The 26,927-nt window shown below is 36.9% G+C and overlaps 2 protein-coding genes across 2 annotated transcripts; both read left to right on the forward strand.

The window, feature by feature from the left end:
* The first annotated feature begins 180 nt into the window (after positions 1-180).
* On the forward strand, positions 181-26,542 carry LOC123535089 (uncharacterized). Its single transcript, XM_053549932.1, has 19 exons — positions 181-229; positions 2,735-2,796; positions 6,937-7,209; positions 7,471-7,725; positions 8,791-8,901; positions 9,127-10,749; positions 11,817-12,140; positions 12,484-13,098; positions 13,424-13,624; positions 14,201-14,482; positions 14,914-15,012; positions 15,278-15,409; positions 17,239-17,467; positions 17,750-18,002; positions 18,280-18,391; positions 22,374-22,439; positions 23,151-23,228; positions 23,697-25,832; positions 26,415-26,542. Exons 2-19 carry the CDS (start codon positions 2,786-2,788, stop codon positions 26,506-26,508), a joined length of 6,894 nt encoding a protein of 2,297 aa, XP_053405907.1. The 5' UTR covers positions 181-229; positions 2,735-2,785; the 3' UTR covers positions 26,509-26,542.
* On the forward strand, positions 19,041-21,527 carry LOC128559035 (tigger transposable element-derived protein 4-like). The gene is made up of 2 exons (XM_053549943.1): positions 19,041-19,795; positions 20,008-21,527. Exons 1-2 carry the CDS (start codon positions 19,526-19,528, stop codon positions 21,337-21,339), a joined length of 1,602 nt encoding a protein of 533 aa, XP_053405918.1. The 5' UTR covers positions 19,041-19,525; the 3' UTR covers positions 21,340-21,527.
* Positions 26,543-26,927: the final 385 nt, after the last annotated feature.

The following is a 26,927-nucleotide window of genomic DNA, read 5'->3' on the forward strand; positions in this document are numbered from 1 at the left end:
GGTTCACCATTTTTCGGCTTAAACCAATAAAATTCCTTGAATTAAAAAAGATATGGGAATTATTGCTCAAAAAACGGTCTCACAGATTCAGTGACGTTTTCCAAACGCCGCGACGTCGTTTATCATGTTACGCCATTTCATTGGTCAATCTAAGGTCAAATGGTTATCTTTACAATTGACGACGTTCGTCCCTTAGTTACTGCGTCAAGATGGCACTGAATAAGTCGCCGTAAGTATTTGTTCCGTTTTAATTTCCAAAAATAATCAAACTGTGTGGATTTTCAATAGATAGTTTGATCGTAAAGTGGAATGAATGTCATTCCTGATAATAGTTATGGATATGATGGTTGTAGAAATAATTTTTGATCTTACAAAACGGCTTTATTGTAATATCCCAGTCGACGTTCGCCCTACCAGAGCTATTTCTGAACGATTTGAGTATATAATAACTGTTTTTCCATTTACCCTATTTGAAACGAATATGGTCCTTGATCAGTGAAATAGCTCTACCCCAGGCCAAATATTTACCAATAAATAGCAAATAAAAATAATTAAAAGTATATATTAATAAGTCTTGGAAAGAAGGCACTACCAAGAAAGCTTTGAGAATGCTCATCGGAGGCATGAAGTTATTTGGAAAAGAAGAAGAATCTGGGACGAAGCCGTATGGGTATCAATACAAACAATTCGTCCGTATGGGTATCAATACAAACAATTCGTCTGTATGGGTACCAATACAAAACAATTCGTCCGTATGGGTACCAATACAAACAATTCGTCCGTATGGGTACCAATACGAACAATCAAGCCCAATAAATAAAAACTGTAATAATTGTAAAGTGGTAAAGTGGAACACATATTTGGCTATAGCCAGTCGAACATATGGCCCTCTAACACGATAATATCAAAATTCATTCTATTTAAACATGGAAAGTTAAGTAAAAGACATGAATCATGCACAAATTAATTCTTAGTTTTGTGGCATAAACAGTATGAAGTGCAATGAACATAGATAAAAATTAATATAAAATTAAACCTCTAAAACTCAGTTTTAAAAAGTTATAAAATTATTATATTTTTTTTTTTTTTTTTTTTTGATGGTTTTGGGGGAATCATAAATGTTTCACTAGGTTCGTTGCAGTGGATTTTGGATTTGAACCCTCAGTTAGTGATTATCCATATAGGGGGGGGGGGGGAAGATTTTGATCGTGGGTCTAGCCCCACGACTGTTTTTGATCATTTAAGGGATATTGTGTTATTTCTAAGTGGGGGAGGGATTCGAGTTAAGGTGTGTGACATTACGCGAAGGGTTCGCAGCCCTGCAACATACGAGCATGGCCACAGGGCATTGAATCACATGTTGCAGCGATTCCTTGGTATTGATTACGTACGCCTAGTTAGGGTATCGTATCCAATTGTTTTTCCTTTGGATTGAGTGTACCTTAACAGATGGGACATGGGATAAATGTGCGTGCGTTATCTTGTTAACCTCCGGGTGGGAAGAAGAAGAGAAAAAAAATACAACAGTCCCGTCGCTGCTACATGTTTCTTGGTTTATTTCAGTTTCTGTTCCATTTGTTTATATTCTATCTACGGATCGCGGGGTCGTGAATTCGACCCTCGGGCGGGGCGAATGTTTTCCGTGACGATTTGATAAACGACATTGTGTCTGATATCATTCGTCCCTACCTCTGATGAATGTGGGAAGTTGGCAGTTACTTGCGAAGAACAGGTTTGTACTGGTACAGAATCCAGGAACACTGGTTATGCTAACTGCCCGTCGTTACACAACTTAAACTGTTGAAAAAAAACGGCGTTAAACAAACAAACAAATTAATGTACATATACTAGAATAATATTTTTTTATGAATTGTAATAGTAGGCTGTAGACTTGTTGCTCGACGCCTTTGAGGGAAAAGCAGCAATTCTGCTCTGTGGTCGGCATTTCGTGTACACTCTTTATGTATGTCAAAGAATACATGATTGAATGTATCGTATTCTGGGCAGTGTGGGCATAGATTATTGTATTAAAAGTTATACATAGATTTTTAAAAATTAGGAGACAAAATCCTGGCACCCATTTTACATTTCGGCAAGGATGACTCTGATTTTATCAAATTTTATCAAATATATATTTTATCTCTGTATGAGAACATCCTTCTCCACTAAAAACATTGTTTCAATACAATAAATTGTCACTAACAGGAATACGCAGACACAATTAAGCCAGTTTTTGTATATTATATAAGTAAGTACAGGGACTACGGTGGCATACACAGAAATGCCTGAGACCGTAATAACTAGATGCTATGGAGGAAATGCCACCGGATAATTTACCAGTAGAATAGATAAAACAGAAAGTAAGTTGACAAACAAAAGAGGACAGGATAATGCCATGCAAAAACACGATAATTAATAAGTTTAAATGGCGGGAGTGTAGTAAAAACACTACACAGAGAGCTTTGTGGACAAACACTCGATATTTAGCGGCAGCGCGGGGCGAACTTAAAAGGCGAACTTGAAAAAGTGACGCAAAGAGAGCATTTCGCCCCGCTCGTGTGCCACCCTGTTTAGCGAATTTTCTCGACATTCGCCCCGCGCTTCTTATAGGTAAGCTCAACATCTCAAAGGACTTTGAATAGTAACAAACACCAATTTCCTCATTTTATCGAAAGACGAAGATGACGAAGAAAAAAAAACTATTATTAATAATTGGTTATTCTCTTGTTTTCAGATCGACGACGCATCCTAGCTGTTCACAGTATCTAGCGTGGATAAACTCGCAATGCCTACAAAGTGAGTAATCTACATGTAACATGTATGATCTATAAGCAGTCTGACAGAAAAGAGTCAAAAGTGTGTTGTGTTTTTTTAAGAAGAAATACCGCTGATTCCAAAGGGAATCGACATAACATATAGATTTCACTCTGACGGTTAAATATGTGATAGTCACATCCAGCAAATATACGTTTATCGTAGCGATACATGTTATGATATCAACATCTTACCGCTATCTTTCGAAAACAATATCGGATTTGTATTTCGTGATCATTGAAAAACCAATACCAGGCCGGTATTGAAAATTATATGGGCCCGATATGGTAGGGCAACAATTACGCTATTCAAACAATTTAACCTGAACCCAATTTTTAACAAGGCAAGTTATATACCAAAATGTTCGTAAAGGTCCCAATTTTTAACAAGACAAGTTATATACCAAAATGTTCGTAAAGGTCTGAAGTTTATCAGGCTGCCGGCATAAGATGGCCGCCACAAAAGTAATGATGACTACAATGTTTAAACACACCATCATGTCTACATTTGCATATACATTTTAATTATTTTTCTGTTTAATATTTTACTACGATATGTCAGATTTTATGAGTATCTTTTTAACATAAATTGCCTAAAATTATTATGCAGATTAAAAATGTCAAAAGGTCAAATAATCATAAAACTCAAATATCGGATACATAAAAGTATATAGTTTGCATATGATTTCAGGAAAATTTTCAGATTTCAAAAGTATTTATGCAAAAACTTGTCCTTAAGTTCATTCTCGGTGAACAATACTCAGAGTACCGTGAATGCTACTCATTGAGTTGTACTTACGGTAATGTGAACACTACTCAATGAGCAGTATTGACAGTGACGTGCAGTACTCATGGTAATATGAGTAGTAATTACTATGCTGTGAACACTACTCAGTCAACAGTACTCACAGTTCCGTGAATACTACTCAGTGAGCAGTACTCATGGTGCCGTGAACACAACTCAGGGAGCAGTACTCACGGTGCCGTGACCACTACTCAGTGAGCAGTACTCATGGTGCCGTGAACACCACTCAGTGAGCAGTTCTCACGGTGCCGTGAACACTACTCAGTGAGCAGTTCTCACGGTGCCGTGAACACTACTCAGTGATCAGTACTCACGGTGCCATGAACACTACTCAGTGAGCAGTACTCACGGTGCCGTGAATACTACCCAGTGAGCAATACTCATAGTACAGTACCATGAACACTACCCAGTTAGTAGTTCTCACAGTGCCGTGAACACTACTAGATGATCAATGTTCTATGAAAAGCACTCAGAGCTGTGATCACTCCACATTGTAACCCCAGCACACTTAGAGTCCTTCCCACTAAACATTTCTCACCACACTAAAAAGGGACACCGTTATAAAAAAAATGTGACCGTGCGACCACATACACGCATCACAGGGCCAGTGCCCCTTTCTCTAACGAAAAAGGGGCGACAATTTTGTCAACCTACCGTATCCCCTTTTGGGATAGGTTATCAGTCAACTATTAGACAAGGGGTTTGAAAAAAATAGTTTATGTATGGCAACTTCCTTACGTTTAAGCAGAGTAATAGTGTCATTTTGTTTTCAGTTTTGACATTTAAAACCGAACATGATTATATAATTTTTTGGAAAATATGACGATGTTTATTTTTTTTCAGCTCCTGTAAAACTGATTTTATTAGACTCTTTATTATTTCAGTGACATCGTCAAAACGTTTTAAAAACGTTTTATAATGTTCTTTCGAGGTGCAAATATTTCAAGTTATGCAAAAATATACTCTATTTTTGTATGCAAATCTTTGCTTGAGGCAATACGCGCACAATAATTGAATAACATTGAAAACCTGTCTATGGATAATACGACATTATCCGTGTCTATGATAACAAATATAAATAATGTACTAATATACAAGATTTAAAACAATAACCGTAAATGAACCAACTAATATGTAGCTGTTCTGATGTTCTGACCTCATAATGGATAAAAAATCCCTGTCTTTGGGGAAATACAAAACATAAAATAGAACTAGAAACTGACCACACCATTTGTTTTTCATACCTGCATAACTTGAGGAAGAAAATTAGACACATGTATCTGTATCCATATGTATCAACTTCTTCAAGTTTACCTATTTGTAATGCGCATAAAAAGTCACATTAGTATGAGTACCTTTTACAACAGTTTTACTGTAAAACATCAGTACTTGTCATTCTTTGTATCAGATAAACCTTTTGTGCCATTCTTTGAACTCTTTCAAAAGGACTTATAAGTTATAATTTTCAAAACTAAAAGTTAGTGAAAATGAATGGGTAAAATTTGTATTTTTAGCAGGAATTTGACCTTTTGACATATTTGTTTTGCCTTTAGATGTAACAACTTAAATGTTTTACAATTCATGAAAGGTGTGTTGCAATAATTCTACAAAACAATGCATGCCAGCAGTTTATTTCATCAAAAGTGAATGAAGAAAACCTTGGTTTTTACAAAAAGCACCATCATTTTATAGCGGACATCTTGGACGCCATTTTGGATTTCTCAGCTCGCCACCATTTATGCCAATTTATATCGGCACTTTCAGAATCTACAAACTTTTACAAACATTTCGGTATATAACATGCCTTGTTAAAAAATGGGTCCTAGAGGACATACTAGTAATTGCTATTGGTAAAATATAGCATCTCTCTTTTTTATCGAAAATTTTAAATATAACACTCTAAGATATATTTTACTCATGATCCATATATTATCAGATTGAAAACAATTCTTTAAATTTTAGGATATTAGGATTTCTAGAAGTATTTATTCAGATGTATCGATGAGAGTGTGTGTGTGGGGGGGGGGGGGGGGGGGGGGTGAGGGATTTGAACATGAAATGGAATTCATCTGCTAGAGTATTACATAAGTTACACTTTTAGTTTTGACAGATGTCACCTATATAATTCCACTTCTAAATAATTTGCAACGTTCTCAGTGTTGTAAAAACATTTCTAAACTCTTCGATATTAAATATCTATGTATTAAAGGTTTACATCTAAAATCTGATGAAAAAAAATTGTATGTTCTTGCCCATGTCGTGTTTTCTAGTTGAGCATTCCAGTGCAGCTGTAATCCAGTATCGTGCAGTCTTTACTTAAATACTTCTAAAATAAAAATATATTCCGACATGGTTAATGTGACATGCCCACCATTTCTTGTAAATGTTGTAGCACCATATTGTACACATTCTTTATATGAGCCGTGCCACGAGAAAACCAACATTGTGGGTTTGCGACCAGCCTGGATCCAGACCAGCCTGCGCATCCACGCAGTCTGGTCAGGATCCATGCTGTTTGCTTAACGGTTTCTCTAATTGCAATAGACTTTGAAAGCGAACAGCATGAATCCTGACCAGACTGCTCGGATGCGCAGGCTGGTCTGGATCCATGCTGGTCGCAAACCCACTATGTTGGTTTTCTCATGGCACGACTCATATAATAATTATATTTTGTAGAATCACATTTTAATATCTTAAACCAATATCGTGTTATACACAATAACATTTTACTAGATAGATTTAATTGTGCGACCTAACTCCCCATACATAAAACCATCCAAAGGTCAAAGAACACGAAGTCACACATCCAGTTTCTCCGATCAGCCATCGCGGGAACACATGTGTTTACAAACAGCTCTTGTATCAAAATTGATATGATGGCATTAAGACATCGAATTCTTGATATCATGACAGAGAATTCTGATATAAAAATGATTAAAATGGTAAAACGGCAACCTGTAGACTTCAGCCGTCAATGACTAATTTTCCTTTGTTTTTTTTACGGTGGTACCTATATCATGTATATCTTCGCATCAGCTCAAAATAACAAGAGAACTAAAATCCTTTTTAAGTGTGCACTTTTTATCATAGTGTTCCGCCTACGTCGATAATAGTGGTCTAGAGGGATGTTACATATTTTACTTCGTCTCGTGAATGGACTGCATCAAACCGAGTCTGGTCGTGTTGTGCACTTCCGCCTGCCCTTATAGATTTACTTTACTCTTTGAAATCTTTTTACAGTTCTTTATCATTTGTACATTGATATTTATTCAAAATGTATTGGAAATTCCCATAGTAAATAACGGTATATTATTTCAGGTTTCAAAGAAGTTGCATAGAGAGACCACAGAGTCTCCCAAGCAACTGCATTCATCCAATGAAGCCAAGCAGAATTCCATGTTTGAGCTTCAAACCAGAGAGGCCCGCCAGTGCCCCCAACTTGGAAGAAGTATTAACTTCGCCTAGTATTCACACACTGAGGACCTCAAGTGCCGCCCACACAAGGCCTTGGAGGCCCTTCAGTGTGATGCCTCATACTACCCAGTCTGAGGCCCATCTTCCAAACCTAAGACTTGTAAATATGTTAGAAAGGTATGATCTCTATTTTTTAAATCTTACACTACATACTCTTAGAATAAACAAATACCTTGAAGAATATAAAAAAGCATATTTTGCAAATGTTAAAGATAATATTCATATAAAATGATAATAAAAAAAGTTCTTTCCCAACCAATTTTCTTTCCGTTTAGTAGTTTTATATCATTTCCTTAAATGAGAGAAAAATACGTTCACTCATTCTTGCATAATGGTGAAAATCAGTCTGTATTTAATATCTTAATTTTAATATTTCAGGACTAAGAGTGCTTCAGTTGAAATACCCATTAGTCAACCATTGAAACCCAGCAGAATTCCATGGCCGATCGTCAAAGAAGAGAGGCCCGCAAGTGTCCCTATTCTGGACATTGTATCAACTTTGAATAGTACTTACACACAGAGGTCCTCAAGTGCCGCCCACACAAGGCCTTGGAGGCCCTCCAGTGTGATGCCTCAGCATGTACAGTCTAAGTCACATCTCCCAAACCCAAGACTTGCAAAGCTGTTAGACAGGTATTTATTTGTTTTATTTACGAGCCTGCGAAATATAAATGCTAGAGAATGCACCTTAAAATACGGAGGTTATATCTTAATATGGTTCATACCACACACTATGCTAAAAGTTGATTACATGTATAACTATGTGTTAAACTTTAACAGATATGACATTTCTTTAAAAAAAAAAACTAGCACATATACAACAATGAACCTTTGCTTTTTCTATCACTCCGAACAGCTCAGCAAAAATTTAACATATCAAAACAATACGATGAGATTATACGCTTGTGGAAAAATTTCACGAGGGCGTAGCCAGAGTGAATTATGTACACGGCGTATAACCTATTCGTATTGTTGAGCCTGATATGTTAAAACATGGTTCTGCTATTGAATATTTCAATTCTAATATGTATTTTATGTAAACAAGCAGGTGAAATAGGGGAGCACTATTTCAAGGCGCATGGATGACTACTAATATAGTAGGTTGACGTGACGTCAACGCGTATCTATGTTTTAACAGTGTTAAGAACGGGAAGTAACACGTCCTGTGGACGTAAACGTTTCATAAGTTATTTTTCGCGTCTGACAATCTGTGTGTATGAATTAAGTGATGCACCATTCCGTTTGATCTTTTTTTCTGAAACGACTTTTATATAAAACAGTAGAGCAAATAATATTCTTTCTCGGCGCCAAATAATACGGCGTTAGACTTCTGTGATTAAACGGAAATATGCATGGATTTTTCATATCAGAATGTGTAATAAACAAAGATATTGCGAATGGAATATTTGTAGTTTATTTGTCTTTAAGTCTATCGCAAAGACTTAAAATGTTGATTAATACCGACCAAACACGTTTCTTATTATGCCTCTAGTACATGTATCCCTAGGCACGATATGTGTATCACCAAAGCGTGTACATACTGGCTACACTGCATGGCTATTAATGTTTCATGGCTGTTCCTTGAAGAACGAATACAAAATATCTCATAAATAATTGTAGTAGACCCATAATAACAACAGACACTTTACGTAATCTCTGCCATATCACAAATCTGGAATAATTGTGGTTATATTACAGTGGATGGAAATCAGCTCCCATCTTGCCAAGTTACCCGGTAGCTGGTCCGGAATGTACCGCTCCGGTTTCGCCAAATAAACCGAAGCGCCCTACCACGGCTATCTTATATACGTGAGTTTAATATACACAATATTTGTATTCCGAACTTACATGCGCCTTGTTTTACACCATAGGATATTTATATGTGTAAATTGAATACACCATCGCATGAGAGTGCTTAACAAATATTCAGTTTAATTTCAAGTCTATGAAACTCCGAAAATCAGAGAGTAAAAATATCTTTGATTTTTGTTATTAAGGGTGCAAATGTATATATCACACCTATTTCTCTTCCAGTTGCGAAGATACTAGCAGCACGATCAGTACAAATATTAGCAATTCAAGGTGTAGTAACCAAAGTTACATCAGAGTCGACAGCCCCTGCAGAAAACCGAGCTGTATTCCAGTTCCAATGTGCAACACCCGGTCAAAAGAAGTGAGAAGTGAGGCACATTCTGCAAGTCAACCATCAAGTGCCACGAGACGTATTTCCTGTCAAGCTGAACCAACTACTCCACGAACAGGTGATAAGCCACAGATACAACGAAGTCGTATCCCTGTTGCTAAATTCGTATCTTCATTGCTGGGAAAAATGATTTTCTGCAAACCAAAACAGGTAGATTCTCCACCAGAAAGTGCAAGATCTACTCTTAAAAGTGAGAGAAGCAGAATCCCGATACTAAGACGTGAATCACGGAATGCTTCGGTACAAGAATCCATAAGTGATTTTGACTCAAGTCAACCAGTCCCATCTGTTGAAGCACAGGAAATTGACAGTGAACTATCAACGGCACAAAACGTGACCAGTGACAACAACATGAATCAAACCATTCACATACCAGTACAGAAAGTCGAAAGCCTGGAAACCCTGGCAGAAAGAGTCGTAATCGCCAACAACTTGATGCAGCACTACGAGGTATCGACACCAAAAAATGTCAAAAGCCTAGAATCCCTTACAGAAAATGCAGAAAATGTCATCATTACCGATGGCTTGATGCAAAACTACGATGTACCAACACTAAGAAATGTCAAAAGCATAGAATGTCAGATAGAAAATATCATTGATGACAACTACTTGGAATTGAACAACGAGGTCAGAAGAAGTTTTGTAAGCTTGGCAGAAAAGGTTGTCCATGAAAACAGCCTGAGGCAGAACACAGAGGTTCAAAGTCTGGCATCGTTGACACAGAAAATCGAAAGACTTAAAGTCATTGCTGACGAATTCGTTGTTGATAACAACTTGAAGCAAGAAACCGAGACAACAGTTGCACAAGAAACGGAAAACTTACAGACTACTGAGGAACCACATGTTGTTTACCAGAACGTTCCAAGCCTGAAAGAGATGACACAAGCAGTTGTTGAAAACATCCTAAGGCAGAAAACAGAGGTAACACACCAGCATAATGTGGAAAGCCTGAAATATATAAGACAAAGTGTTCCCGAAGACAACAAACTAAGACAGTCTCTGGATATACTAAGCATAAAGAATGTTCCCAGCTTAAATACGCTGACAGAAAGCATTCCCGATGACAAGAAACTAAGCCAAATCACCGAAGTTCCAAACATGAAACATACTGAAATCCTAGAGTCTTTGACACACACAGTTGTTGATGATGAAATGATCAGAACGGACACTGAAAACCACATACCTCATGAGCCAGACACATTAAAATCACTTGCGCAGAGGTCGCTTTCGGCATACTGCATTAGACAAAATTGCGACATCCAGAGACCAGCAAGACCAAAAAGCGTTGGTATCAGTAAGTGCAATGTTTCAAGATCCCCCGAATCAAAACGACAAATCTCGTCTGCCTCTACCGGAAGTTCAAGACCGCCAACCGGAATATCCGGCAGATCAAAGATGAGCAGTGACGATAACGGACATACTGGACAACAGTCTTCTGACAAAATAGATAACAGGTATTTAAATACTTTTATAGTGATTTCAATTTATTTAATATTACGCATTTACAAAAATGAACACGCATTTTATTGCTTAATTAAAGAATGTGTTGTTTTCAGAGTATGGGAAGGTGGCTAATTAGGGAATTGAAAGGAACGAAAGTGCGCGATTGTATAAATACATGTATTATCAATTCTACATAGATGGGTTATAGAATAAAAAATGACATGCAGTCATAAAACCCAAATGTGTTTTTGTGCATACTTTATATGGAGAAATACCACAGGTGCCCCAACCTGTATTATTTCATCACGAGTGGGAACCTGGGTAGAACCACCAACCCTCATACTTTATACATGGTGTAAACACTGGTGTTCGGTAAGTTCGATCCAGTTAACGGTATGGTTCCGTATTCATACATAGAATATTGCTGGGTTTTGTTCGTTGTTTTTTTTTTTTTTTTTTTGATACACTGGTACCAGACCAGAAAGAAAATGCCACTGTTCATGTTTAACCCCTAGGTATACTATAAGAACCATGCCAATTTAACCAGTGCACGATGGAAAATAAATTACTTGTTCCATATGCATAGCACCCATTGATCTTATAGTATACCTAGGGGTAGGGTATAAAATGTACAGTGGTTTGATACGGCGTTTTAGTAGCAAATATTTTTGAAACTGCCTGTATGGTTGGCATTGAGAACTGTTTGATTTATGTACTTAAATCCATTGTTATGCCGTAAACCAATAAACACAGAAAAAATATGAACCCACTTTTGTGGCATAAAAATGCGGAATTTTACAGCATACACCCACATCAAAACGAATGTTCAATTCATATTCAAAAAGAGATTTATCTGCTGAGAATGATACGTGAAATATCAACCATGTTAACCCGAAAGATATCAAATAAAAATATCAACTAAACATGTGACACTGGTTACGGAAAATGAAATCTGGATTCAAATTTGTACTGCTATGTCCATTTAGTGAAAAGAAAGTGGTATAAGTGTGAAATATTAACTATTGTTATTAAAATTGCGAATCAAGCAATTCAACTCAGTTAACTCTACTTAAAACAGGTCAGTAAGAAAATCTAGATCCTGCTCCGTCAATAGACCAGCATTATCGCGACCCCCGACTAGAAGAGCTATCACAAGTCTTGATGGTATTAATATTTATGATGATGATGATGATGATGATGACGACGATTATGATGATAACGATGATGACAATAATGATGATGATGATGATGATGGTGATGCAGAAGAAGAAGAAGAAGAGGAGGAGGAGGAGGATTGCGATGATGATGACACTGATAATGATAATGATGAAAATGAACTTGATGACGACGCCGCCGACAGTTTTAGACCAGAACCGGAAACAACCGACTCAGAAGATGACGGGTAAGTAATGATATTGTTCATCGTTAACACTCGTTAGGTTCAGTACAGTAACACTCTTGAACAATATTTTGAACTGACCTGAAACTTACGAGAACTAGATACAATTATGCGTGTTAAGGCGCATATAACAAAGGAAAAAAGCCTCTGGTACAAAATCATATAGAGATAAATGTATCATTTATTCTACAGCTATAATGCATACAAATTGTCAGTATTTCGAAGCCGTCATAGTGATTAAAACAGTTATGGATGTTACTTTTCCCGTGAATTAATTCAATTTGTTTTTCACAAAAGTCCATGAGACGAGTTATTGGTGTTATTTTTAATTCAACTTTTTTCACAGAATACCAGCAGACGAGTCCTGCACTAGAAGAGTGGCATCTCTATCAAAAATGTCCAGTACCCCCACATGGACCGACTTCAGTTTTTCATCTATCGAGGCTCCGTCGCATGAAAGCAGTTTAATCTTTCCTTCCGGAGCCAGGTCACGACCTCCAACCGAAGCTTCTACTACGTCATCCGAGATCAATACCGCAGGCAACAGCAGCGCACAGGAAAGGTCACGGCCTCCAACCGAAGCTTCTACTACGTCATCCAAGATCAATACCGCAGGCAACAGCAGCGCAAAGGAAAGGTCACGACCTCCAACCGCAGCTTCTACTACGTCATCCAAGTCCAATACCACAGACAACAGCAGCACGCAGGAAAGGTCACGGCCTCCAACCGCAGCTTCTACTAAGTCATACAAGTCAAATAACCCAGAAAACAGCAGCGTGCAGGAAAGGTCACGGCCTCCAACCGCAGTTTCTACTACGCCCTACAAGTCCAATACCACAGACAACAGCAGCGCGCAGGAAAGGTCACGACCTCCAACCGCAGCTTCTACGATGCCAGCAATGTTCTATGCCTCACACAGCAGTAGCTCGGAGGAATCATCTGATGAAATGGTTTATAGAATGTAAGTTTAGTGTATGTTAGTGAAATATTCTGTCAGTGATACGAATGTATAGATTACATATTGTTAAATGTTCTAAAACGGTTAACTGCAATTGAAGTTTGAATTATAGATCCTCATTATATGATGCCAATCACTTATATGGAGTTTTAAACCATTCTGTGCAGTAGTTTCTGAGAAACTTACGTACATGCAGACCTTTTTGTGACGCGGTCGCTGACGCCATATTAAGCCGGCTGAATGTGTGAATTATTTCTACTGATGTACGTAGAGTTCTGGGAACTTCTATCTTATGTTTTATTGGCATTTTCTTCTTCTTTGTTTACAGCACTCCGACACCAGACGAACTCTGCGTTGATAAGGTGGCGTCATTATCAGAAATGTCTAGTACACCTACATGGACTGAGTTCAGTTTTTCATCTATCGAGCCTCCGTCGCATGAAAGCAGTTTCGTCTTTCCTTCTCCAGAAAGGTCGCGACCTCCAACAGGCGACAGCCGAGAATCTTCTGAAGAAAATATTGACATTATGTAAGTATAGATTCTGTCTATGGGATACTAGACGCTGATTGTTTATTTATGTCTGCATAAATACTATGTAGTTTTTATAAAATAAATGACTCTCTATGATAACTCACTTTTTCTGTCTCATTTCTACTTGAAAGTATTGTAAAGGTATTATATCAAGGACTTTTTCTGAAAATAGCTCAATAATTTGCATTAGAAGAACAAATATATCTTAGCAGCACCAGTAAAAAGGCTATGCAGGAGACATAACAAAATATGTACAAGAATTAAAATATATTATGTAAGACAATACATGCGCAGGTCATATGGCGATTTTCCTGCTTTTTACGGTGGAGAAACATCTTAAGTGCCTCAACGGGCATTATTTCATTACGAGCGTGTACCTGAATAGAACCACCAACTTTCTGTAAACCAGCTGGATGGCATTCTCGCATAGAATAATTCTATACCGCAAGCTATATTTCGAACCAAAAGTGATTAGGGGCAGTTATTTGAAGTCAGCGACCTTAACCACTCGGTCACGGAGGTGCCAAAAGACCGGAAAAAGAACAAATATATATTACACTATTTATTTTACAGGGAAAAGGATGCCTGCGAAAAGGACGACCCAAAGAAGGACCTAGTCGACCTTGATCTATATTTCAAGAATTACAAAGAAAAAACAAAGTTTCCGTCATTGGCGGAGTTGGCGGAAAGGGCAGTAAAAAAGAATGAATTAATGGCAATGAGTTTAGAAGTGCCGAAGATTTCTATGGTGAGAATCGGATCGCCAGACAGGAAGGCTGTTTCACCGGTGACTGACTATACAGATGAGATGGCCTTCTTCACAAACGTATCAGATAAGGACGACAATGAACCAAGGTAAATATACGTTTATGATGTCTCAATGTTTTTGACAGCGTATTATAACAGAACCTTTATCAAGCATTCAGCCAAGATGAAGAAGAGAATGTCGCATTTAGGTCACGTGATAGCTTGTTACAGATCAATTTACAGCACGTTTTTTGTTCTTTCAGGTAAAAAAGGATCCTTGATAAAAGAGGTTTTACCAATTAAACATGCAAATTTATCGATTTGTTAAAAAATACTATCTAAAATTTTCAAATGCACATGATTATAGAGTATATTCTTGTTGTTGTTTTTTTCAGTGTAAAATCAAATGTAACTTCATCAATACTTCAGACAATTCACTAATGCCAGGCTGAATTCTTTTATTTTCAAATATTAGCATAAGATCATATTATATGTTATAAAAATTCTAAAATATTTGAATAGAATGATACATTTTACAGACTATGGTCACGTGCCCTGTCGCTGCTGAAAGTATGCGACTCGCCAGATTGCGACACTCCGGTGTCATTAAGCAGCTCAATCTCTGAATCATTCCGAAGGTAGGACCACCATTTATATGCCTAAGAACATAAATGTTTCATCTTGAAAACGTTTAAAATATGTTATTTATAATATGCTTCTTTTATGCCAAATAATCATAATAACAAATCTCTCGATCATTCATAAAAAATGTTTTAGTATCGCGTAAAAATGGAAGTTAAATCTCACAAAGATCATATTTGTGGATCGTAAAGACGAAATTATGAAAAAGTCGGCTTTCTCCATATTATTATTATTTTTTTTTTTTTTTTTTTTTTTTGCCAGCACGATGTCACAACACTCTGATGACATAGATGAGGGCGGACCATCTGTAAAGGATTGCCTTATAACCGGCCCGACTATTGACATAAATGCAAAAGTAAAGAGACCATTTAGGCTGAAAGATCAGATGAAAAGGTTTGTTGTTTCTATTATATTGTTAAGCTTAGATACTACCTATATGGAGATATGGAGGCTGATCTCTGCAATCTCATCTCATTCAAACACGCCAACACGCAAGTACAAAAAATTAATGCGCAAGTACGATTAATGAGATATGACAGAAATCAGCCGCCATATACTCAAGATTGGCATCAACTCTAATACTAGACTCTTTGAAAACTTTGTGAAGTTACAATGGTTTGATGTAGCAATAATTGTTTCATCGGCAACAACGGCTACCTCACCTAGAAAAAAAATAAGATTAACTCGTACGTATGTACAGACAACATTTTCAAAAAAAAAATGTTTTTTTTTTTTTTTCATTTTGAGGCCGGAACGATTACGGCAAAACCCATAACCAGTTTAAGACGTGACTACTTCAAAGACATACGTTATGGTTTTCGTGCGCACATGGAAATGTTTGGGTACAGACACAACAGCTATTTCGTGCGCACATAAAAACTACCCCATGCGTACGTAAAATACGAGGGGTGTTCAATAAATACCCGGAAAAGTGCTCTCATTTCTTTATTTCTGGTCTCATTTTGCTAAAATTTGAAAATATGACGGATATGAACATACTGAATGCAAACACCTAAATTACAGATTTCAGAACATGCACAATATTTATTTGTCGTCTCCTAGGCAACGCCATCACCTCAAAAGCGGACCAACGTCATTATGATGCTGTCATATTACACTCAGTTAATCAATACAACTCGTGATTACCATTGATTCAATGTTAATCACCATTAAATGCATTTTTACACCTTCCTAAGAATAAATAAATACTGTTCATATGATGTTCCTGTCGTATTGAAGAAATTGGACACTGAACCGATGCCCTATCAAGGAGCTCTTTAATTTATTAAATGTGACTGAGCGTTATTGTTCATGTCTGTAACACAAGTCGTCAGCAATATTCTCCTGACCACTTTTAAACGTCACGTCCCACTAATAAAATTTTGTTTTCTTCAGGGCATTGTCCCTTAAACCTTTTTCAGCATAGCATTTGTCCCTTTCCTTGATTTTGGATTCAGAACACAAAATGTTATCTCACATCTCCGTTCAACACTGATTTTCAAGCGACGACCAACACAATATGCCTGCCAAATATTTTAATGATGTCACATTTATAACTTGACGTTATTGGCGTAACGCTTACTTTTCATATCAATATTCAACCAATTTAAGAAAAGGTAGCTTGAAAAATAGGTAAGTGGCAAGTAATGTTTTAGCGCTTGTAAAATAGAAAAAGAGACAAAATTGGGCCGGATGACATCACATGACGTTGCCATGGGGATTCGCATTTACTTATTATTTATCCAAAGACAATATAATTTTGACAAATCAACTCAGTATTCCCTAGTCTTCATTTTATAGCATTTTCGTTTATTTTTGATGATACATGAAGAATTGAGAGCACTTTTCCGTGTATTTATTGAACGCCCCTCGTACTAACGCGCGCGGACGTTGTAGCAACGAGTTACGTGCGCTTGCGGAAGAGCTACCGCTTGCGCATGCGATAATATTTATACAATACGTTCTATCTCATGCGCATGTATAGGCTAACACGAGCACACCCAAAGACTATCAAGTGCGGAGAAAATGTATCTATCATGTCATTGTGTACCACCCGTAAATGCATGCAGTGCGGCATATAGCCCTTTGTACGGAACACCGGACAGTACAAGGTAGATGGCAGAACATAATTGTAACATCATTAATAGTAAATTATTGTATAGTATTACATGATATTTGAAACACAGATCAGGAGAATAAATAGCTGTTTATTCTATATTTAGCAACACCAAAGTGCTCCAGCTTGTCACAGCACTACACGAAAATGACAACAAAGACAAGAAGGTCGCAAAGATGTTACATGACTTAAGACACATACAACAATTAGAAAAAGAGCTTAATGGTAAACGTTTGAGAGAAATGTTTGAAGATGCTCGGCTCGTAGCTGAAATATTGAACAATCAGGACAAACTGGCCAATACAATTGAGAAGAAGAAAAAGTTGGACGAAACGGTAAGAAATCTTTTAAAAATTATCAAAAATGGCAATGAAACTTAAAAGAATGGTGATAAAACTAGAAAGGATAAATGACAGCATTGAAACGTTGCGATTGCAAAGATTAAATGAAACTTGATCAAATACCTTTAGACTTTGACCAAACAAAAATTAGTTTTAACACACATTTTTGTTGATACATAAATATTTTTCCTGAAGAAATATGAGAGTTAGAAACTGGACTCCTATATATTATGATTTATAATTAAGATGATTAAAGTTAAAGATTTTTTTCTGTAGTTACTGGAGCTTTACAAAGAAAACCTGGAGTTTGATACAGAATTTGACATAATAGAAAAATACCTCCTCTGCGACAAACTGGCCAAGACATATCACGTTAAAAGAAATTTCCAGGAGTGTACTATTGCATACCTGGAACATCAGCTGTGTTCGAAAATTGAAAAGAGGATCATGAAGTATTTTGGAAAGATAAAGGAACCTAGAATCAAACCAAGGATGACAAAAAATGCCCTCCGTTTACAAAGAGAAAAGGGTAACTTGTTAATCATATCAGTTCATTAATTGCTACTTTTCATCCGCCAAAAATATAGTTCTAATGCGTTTCGATCTGCATGAAATGGTATTCCAAAAACTATGAAATGTACGACCCGACGAAATATACTACATAAACCGCGCAACATATCGAAATATCCTAAATCAGCCACCATAATTAAGTTCCATATGGCAGTAAACATATATTATCCCTAAGAAATTAAGTATAACACTTAACTTTGAATAATGATAAGCATTTTTATTTTCATATTATACAGGTCTCATGGTCAGACGGGACAGAGTAAACAAGATAGAGGAAGACATGAAGTACGGAAAACAAAAACGGACCAGAGGGTTATTTTTCAAACCGCCGGAGAACAAAAATTACAAGTACGAAGCTATGTGCCAAATTCATTATTATGTCTCCCACACCACTGTGTGGTGGGAGACATATTTATTAACTCCTGTTTGTCTGTGTGCCCGCCCGTCCGTCCGTCACAAATCTTGTCCGCACTCTAAGCTGAACATTTCTCATCCGATCTTCACCAAACTTGAAAAAAATGTGTTTGCCAATAAGTCCTCGGCCAAGTTGAATAACTAGCCAAATCGGCCCAGGCACTTCGGAATTATGGCCCTTGAAACATTGTTTTTTGATAATCAAAGCGCTGAAAGTATGATAGGGTTGTATCAAAGCACTGAAAGTCTGATTGGGTTGTTTTTGATAAAGCTAAGCACTGAAAGTCTGATTGGGAATTAAGAATATATAGGGAGTAAGGTTTACACTCGAACATTTCTCATCCGGTCTTATACTACTATTCAGATGTTTAGGCAATTGTGGGAGACATGCGCTTTTCTCAAAAGCAGCTCTAGTTTTATTAGACCTAATTAGTCTAAATTAAGTTTGAAAAGTGTGCTTTTTCTGGCGCCCAAAAATAATTGAGGATTGACATTCTAAAAAAACGCTATATATGCAATTTTTGCTTTGGTACAATGTTGTACTGATCTATTACTTATTTAGTTTAGCTGGACTGAGATACAGTTAAACTTCAATGGCTCGAACTCGGATCTTTCGAACACCCGGGATCGCTCGAACTCTTTGCCCGGTCCCGAATTTATTCCTTCTTTATTCTATATAGTTCTACCTCGGATCGCTCGAACTTCGAAAACTCGAACTCTCGAACTCATTTGGTGGTCCCCTCGGCACAATTACAGTGATAATTACACCTATTCAGTCGAACAGACAATTTGTCGCCGGAATGGCTTGTGTTTACAAAGTTTTTCACACCTCTGCCTGACATTCGCCAAGCTTCCCCTTTAACCGGCGCGTGCGTAATTTTCGCACGCTTATGTAATTAGCGTCGGTATACGACAAACAAATTAAACAAAGTGACTTTCGCTCACTGCAATGCTTTAATGAGCTTTGATTCTCACAAATAAAATTTATTAAGATAATTGAGCAATGTCTGTCTTTATTTTTCTGCATAAAAACAAGAGATCTGATGTCAATTTTCATACTGCTTTAGCATGGCTGAACAACTTAGTAAAGGACCCGAAAACGGGGGGATAGCTAAGTCGGCTACTGGAAAGCAAGGTACAAAACGAAAATTAGATCCCAAAACTTTAGAAACAAAATATAACGCCATCATCGAATGTGAAAAAGGTCTGAAATCAAAAACAGAAATCGCTAAAATGTTTGATGTTCCAAAAAACACGCTCTCTGGCTGGATAAAAAAGTCAGAGTCGATCAAGGAGGGTTACGCTAAATTTGGTCCAAAACGACGAAATATGAGAACGGTAAGTTATTTAAAATATTTTTATTGTTTATTATTAATCTTGGATCTCTTAAAAATATTTCGAATGCATTTATAATTAATTTGAAATGTGTAATTTATTTATTTAATGTAATTTTTTATGAAAATTTAAAAGGACTTATAATGTGCATTTATGTTCTGTTGAAAATTATTTTATAATCATAGATAATCATGTGATATTTTTTATATTTTCAGGGCAACTACGAAGAATTAGAGTCAGCATTGTTACGTTGGTTCACTCAGGTTCGTGATCGCGATATCAGCGTTACGGGGCCAATCCTGCTTCAGAAAGCCAGCTTCTTCGCCGAACAACTAGGTATCGACGACTTCAAACAATCTACAGGGTGGCTCGATAGGTTCAAGGAGCGAAATAACATTACATTTAAGACTGTTAGTGGTGAAGCAAAATCCGTTGATCAGAATGAGGTTGACAAGTGGTCAGTGACATTAAAGTCTATTCTCAGTCAGTACGAGCCTCGTGACATCTATAACGCCGACGAAACAGGCTTGTTCTTCAAACTCACACCAGATAAAACTCTGGAATTTAAGAATGTGAAATGTGTAGGTGGTAAACGTAGCAAAGAGCGGATTACAGTTTTAGTTTGTGCTAACATGACAGGTGAAGACAAAGTTCCATTGTTTGTGATAGGTAAATCAAAAAACCCTCGGTGTTTCAAAAACGTTAAAACTCTCCCATGTAAGTACGACTTCAATACCAAAGCATGGATGACGGGTGATATCTTCAGTGACTGGCTCCTTGAGCTTGATAAACAATTTCAAATTCAGAAACGTAAAATCACGATGGTTGTTGACAATTGCCCGGCCCACCCAAAAGTGGTCAAGGGTCTACGGAACATTGAGCTAGTGTTTCTTGCTCCCAATACAACAAGTGTGACACAACCGATGGACCAGGGTGTAATCAAGAATCTGAAAGTTAAGTATCGAAAAATGATCATCAAAAAACAAATCCGATCCATGGACAACAACACCGAATTCACAGTGACAGTGCTAGACGCTTTACGGTATCTCCGACGAGCGTGGTCCCAGGTGAAACCAGAAACAATCGCCAACTGCTATTCTCACGCCGGGTTCCGACTGAGTGAAATCACTCCACCAGCCGTTTCCGTGGTCGACGACGACGACGATGATGACGACGTTCCGCTAGCAACTCTAGTGGAACTTTACAAGATCCAGCAGGATGAGATGGACTCATACATCAACATAGATCTAGATATTCCATTGTGCGCTGAGGTAACTGATAGTGACATTGTGAATGATTTGATTATGGCTAGAAACTGTGATGTTAGTGAACCAGAAATCGACGACGACGAGCCAGCACCAACACCGCCACCGTCTCTGTCTGACGCTATGAAAGCGTGTGAAACACTCACTCAGTTCTTCGAGTGCCAGGACAATTCCAATCACGAACTCAGTCTCATGTGTTCTATGTACAAATCTCTCTCGAAATTAGAGTTCAACAAGCGTTCGGCGGTTCAGTCCTCCATCAAGGATTTCTTCAAAAAATAAACTGTATAATGTACATGACTCACTGATATTGTAAATAAACTGACGTACAGCATGCTCATTAATGTTATGTATTGATTTCAAGTGTCCATTTATAGCCTATATCTACATGTGACGTCATTTAGTACTTCTGTGTAAATGTCCGTGAATTAATTGTTTAACATGTTTATATTTGATAGTGTTTGTACTGGACTATGATTCATGAAGGTTTGCTTTTCGTGTTTTTCTATTTGATAGTGTTTTCACTAATTCTTGTAATTATAGCAATGTTTTATATGTGTTTTTTTATAATCGTTTGAAAATAAATAATAAAAAAGTATTTCAGCGTTCGTTTTTTATTTATCATCGTATCATACACATATTTAGGTAAAATATGACAATATATTACGATGTAAGGTTTGTAACACATCATGCTCTCGAATTTCCAAATTCAAAATGGCCGCCATTTGGATGGCTCGAACAACGGAAAACTCGAACTAATTTCCACGGGACCCTCGAGTTCGAGCCATCGAAGTTCGACTGTACATGTATGTCAAAAAATATTTCAAGAAAACAATGAATGGTTATAATTATACTAAAAACAGTCAAAACTGGGCTTGTTAGGACCATTTTGGGAAATGGGAAATCAGTCAACACTGGTAAACTTAAAATGTGTTTTGTTAAACGTGAATAGAAAATTGTGACCTTTATACACAGGTTTTATAAAGCGGTCTTTATTCGAATGTGATCTTAAGCAAAGTTTTGACTTATTCGGATATAAGTCAAAACTGTGGAGCATAATTTATTTAAGCAAACTGTTTGATGTACATCACTTAAACGGAATATTAAAAAAAGAAGGTATTTTTGTCTTTTAGATTATGCTACTAATTTACTAGAAAACTAAGGTATAAGTGCAAGTTTTTATTTCTTTCTGCGTAAAAGCTAAAATGAATGTTTATATAAAACACAAGTTCAAAAAATGATGATAAGAGAAAGTACATTTTGAGTAATGATAACCTGTTACAGACCTTTTAAACAATTCATGAACTTTATTTCAGGCCCCTGCCTCCAGGACTGGAAGAAAAACTGAAAACCTTAAAGAAGAAATGTAAAAACATGTCAAGGTACGTTGTTATTTTTTGTTGACAGCATAGTATTCCTAGGCTATATATTCTTAAATGTAAAATATATAATATATATTGTGCATGTATTTCAAATACTCAAAGCAAGGAAGACATGGAAGTTTCGAGGTGACTACTCCTTGTAAACATGTGTCCGGTACATGCCTGAGATGTCCACATCTAGGTAATGTCGTTATCTGACCGATGATTGTTTCACTGTAGCTTGATCTCACCCCACTCTCACAAAGAAAGGAATGTCAAGGGAAAATATTGATATGTTAGTTCACGAACGGATCGCCTAAGTCAGATAAATACCGAAAACAATCTGGTTATCTAGGATTAAAGTCTGCGATTTGTTTCAGTAAATAAAAGCCCCAAATGTGCCCAGAACTGCCACCACTTAAGTTATTTCTTTTCATTGGAACTTTAACTTGATATAGTTAAGATAACTAATGAGTTAATGCGAAAAGTTTATGGTCAGTCGGAGTACTCTGGACGTAATCGCTAACTCGACTCAAGATATTTAGTTAACTTAAGATCAATAGGTTATCTTAGCTATGCCATCATAGGAGAAAATTATACTTATATCAAATGTGTTTGAAGTAATGCAGTAGATCTTAACAAGTTTAGGAAAAAACACGTTCCAATACTCTTCACTTTTCGTTAATACCTGGAAAATGTAAATCTATACTAAATGTTCTGATTGTAATTTAGATCACATCCTGTGCCGCCGAGAACAACAAAGTTAGTGCGCTTACGAACTAATAACAAAGTGGATAAAGCGACAAACAGGTTAGATATTACAATTGTTGATTTTTACACATTTAATTACCAGGATATATTTTTCATTATTCATACTGATTTTAAGGCCAATGGACATTTTCTAATGCAAGCTTGAAAGAAAAAAAGTTTGATTTTACAATGGAGGTGTATGCTTGAAACTGACTAATCATGGCCGAGTGATTCGAAACACTTGTCCCTAACCGTTGTGGATTTGAAACTCCGCTTCGGTTGTAGGATTCATTTATGTGGAAAAAATTCCCCAGCTGGTTTGCAAAAGACCGATGATTCTACTCTAATCGCCGCGGTGATGCAAATGATTCTTTCCACTTGAGCCAAGTTTAAATCAGATCGCCGGTTGGGGCTTGGCATAAAACATTAAGAACAAGTATTGCTTAAAATTTACCACTTTATACTGTTTCAGATTGCATTTCAAACCTACAATACAGATATTTTTATCTCTAAACTTTCATATTTTAGGAATCAGAAAATGTCCAATGTCTCTGATGGCAGAAAAAATCGTGACAAAAAGACATTTTCCCTAATGGACAAAACAAAATTGAATGACAAAATGGCAATACCAGTAGAAAATAAAACGAAAATTCAACCTAATGCGAATCATAAAAATAACAAAAAGGAACAAAATGGCCTAGAGGCTCCTAGCAAAAAATCGCAAAGCAGCCATGAAGCCAAAGAAACTGAAAATGGACGTATAGGCAAAACAGAGAACAAAAATAATAGAATAAATCAAAATATTCATAGCAGGAATGCAACACGTGTCACCGACCAGTCAGAAGTGGCTACGTCAGAAATACGGCAAGAAGCGAAACAAACTGAAAATGGACATATAGGCAAAACAGAGAACAAGAATAATAGAATAAATCAAAATATTCATAGCGGGAATACAACTCGTGTCGCTGACCAGTCAGAAGTGGCTACGTCAGAAATACGGCAAGAAGCGAAACAAACTGAAAATGGACATATAGGCAAAACAGAAAACAAGAATAATAGAATAAATCAAAATATTCATAGCGGGAATGCAACTCATGTCGCCGACCAGTCAGAAGTGGCTACGTCAGAAATGCGACAAGAACCCAAACAAATAGAAAATGGACATATAGACAAAACAGAGAACAAGAATAATAGAGTAATTCAAAATATTCATAGCGGGAATGCAACTCGTGTCGCCGACCAATCAAAAGCCGTTACGTCAGAAATGCGGCAAGAACCCAAACAAATAGAAAATGGACATATAGACAAAGCAGAGAACAAGAATAATAGAATAAATCAAAATATTCATAGCGGGAATGCAACTCATGTCGCCGACCAGTCAGAAGTGGCTGCGTTAGAAATGCGACAAGAACCCAAACAAATAGAAAATGGACATATAGACAAAGCAGAGAACAAGAATAATAGAGTAATTCAAAATATTCATAGCGGGAATGCAACTCGTGTCGCCGACCAATCAAAAGCCGTTACGTCAGAAATGCGACAAGAATCCAAACAAATAGAAAATGGACATACAGGCAAAACAGAGAACAAGAATAATAGAATAAATCAAAATATTCATAGCGGGAATGCAACTCGTGTCGCCGACCAATCAAAAGCCGTTACGTCAGAAATGCGGCAAGAATCCAAACAAATAGAAAATGGACATATAGGCAAAACAGATAATAAGAATAATAGAATAAATCAAAATATTTATAGCGGGGATGCAACTTGTGTCGCCGACCAGTCAGAAGTGGCTACGTCAGAAATGCGGCAAGAACCCAAACAAACAGAAAATGGACATATAGGCAAAGCAGAGAACAAGAATAATAGAATAATTCAAAATATTCATAGTAGGAATGCAACACGCGCCGCCAACCAGTCAAAAGCCGTTACGTCAGAAATACGGCAAGAACCCAAACAAACAGAAAATGGACGTATAGGCAAAGCAGGGAACAAGAATAATAGAATAAATCAAAATATTCGTAGCAGGAATGCAACACGTATCGCCGACCAGTCAAAAGCCGTTACGTCAGAAATACGACAAGAAGCCAAACAAACTGAAAATGGTCGTATAGGCAAAGCAGTGAACAAGAATAAGAGAATAATTCAAAATGTTCATGGCAAGAATGCAACACGTGTCGCTAACCGATCAAAAGTGGTTATGTCGGAAATACGGCATGAAGGTGCAAAGAAAGCCAACTCATTCCCAAACAAAGATATACCCCGAAAGCCCATTCAGTCTCGAAAAGCACCTTCAAAGTTCATCGAGATAAAATCGGCCAGTGCAGGCCAATTGCAAAAAAGAGAAAATGTTCAAAAAAGGACATATGTTAAAGACAAAAGACCTCTAAAGGCCTTTACTGGTATTAAAAATATAATAAATGTCGGTTTAGATACACAAGGGCATGTACAGGTTGATACAAATGGTAATGATACTGCAAAAATAAACAGCAGCACATTAAATCGACAAAAGATGGAGCCCAGAAAATTACGACAACAAGAGGTGCCAAAAGAAGTTGAACACGGAAACCACAATACTAAACTTCCACGTATTGTTTCACAACAAGAAAAACAAGAAATGGCTCAGTCACTCTCAGAACTAACTATGGTTGGAACTAAATGCAAGTAAGTCCAGTTAAATGGATCATAATAAATCTTTATTTTTTTCTATACATGACATTGACATGTTATTATTATATTTTACGCCATCAAAGGACGATTTAAAGTAAAATGATTGGGTTTTCATTTAAGAAATCTTTTTTTAATTGTATTTATTCACAATCGTAAAATAATTTCAGTAGAAAATGCTGTTGTAAAGGTTTTATTAGTTTTGTTTTTGTTTGCGTGTCACAATTACGCATCCCGCGAAACCGTGACGCCATACTCGACAATGCAACACGTCTCACGATATTGAAATGCGACATCACAACATTGCGACAAAATAAAGTGACAAAAGTGGCGACGCTCAACAAAAGTTGTGTCGCATGCTATTGCTATGCGCGGTGTCACATTGTTACGCATTGTGTTGCATCGTGGTTTAGTGATATCACACTGTCTCGTTGTCGATATTCAATGCCGTAATTTTTAGACGTTTTGATGTATATTTACCATGAAAATAGACACAATAATGGACATGACGATGGCCCTGACCTGATTCCGTACATAAGCTATCAGGAAACTCATGATGTTTGTTTGATTTATTTGCAGAACCAAGTTAACACGAGTTAGTCGACAGAAAACCAAGAGCAGTCATACGAAAACAATGTCAGATCAGACTTATAATAAATTTGTAATGAAATGAAAAATAATAAAATATACAAAAAAAAGTTAATAAAGATTTTTTTTTTCATTTCTGTAACACAGCAAGACAGTCAGATATATGATTTGCGTATTCCTTTAGCATGGATTGAACTAGAGTCGGTGAACTTCCATAGCGCATTTGTAAGTGAATTTTAACACCATGTTGAACATTCTAAGATATCATACCCTTTTAGAACGATTGCAGCAGAGATTGAAAACCGCCCATTAATTTTGTACGCATTTTCGATTGGTCACTTTACTTAGGTACGTAATGTTAGTATTATATCATCTATCGGGTTAGTGGGGCGGGAGGGTGTACCATGGTCTGAGTGGTTAAGGTACCTGACTTCGAACTACACTCGCACACATCCTTCGGGTTACGTAACCTCGCTTTGGGTGAAGAATTCTTTCATATGAGAA

The sequence above is a fragment of the Mercenaria mercenaria genome, chromosome 1 (assembly GCF_021730395.1).
Source record: "Mercenaria mercenaria strain notata chromosome 1, MADL_Memer_1, whole genome shotgun sequence".
NCBI classification, from domain to species: Eukaryota; Metazoa; Mollusca; class Bivalvia; order Venerida; family Veneridae; genus Mercenaria; species Mercenaria mercenaria.

Coding starts and splice junctions, on each gene's coding strand:
- LOC123535089 (XM_053549932.1), top strand. Junction 10,750..11,816: donor TCTGACAAAATAGATAACAG/GTATTTAAATAC, acceptor TACTTAAAACAG/GTCAGTAAGAAAATCTAGAT. Junction 13,099..13,423: donor GATGAAATGGTTTATAGAAT/GTAAGTTTAGTG, acceptor CTTTGTTTACAG/CACTCCGACACCAGACGAAC.
- LOC128559035 (XM_053549943.1), top strand. CDS start 19,526: ATGGCTGAACAACTTAGTAAAGGACCCGAAAACGGGGGGATAGCTAAG. Junction 19,796..20,007: donor AACGACGAAATATGAGAACG/GTAAGTTATTTA, acceptor TTATATTTTCAG/GGCAACTACGAAGAATTAGA.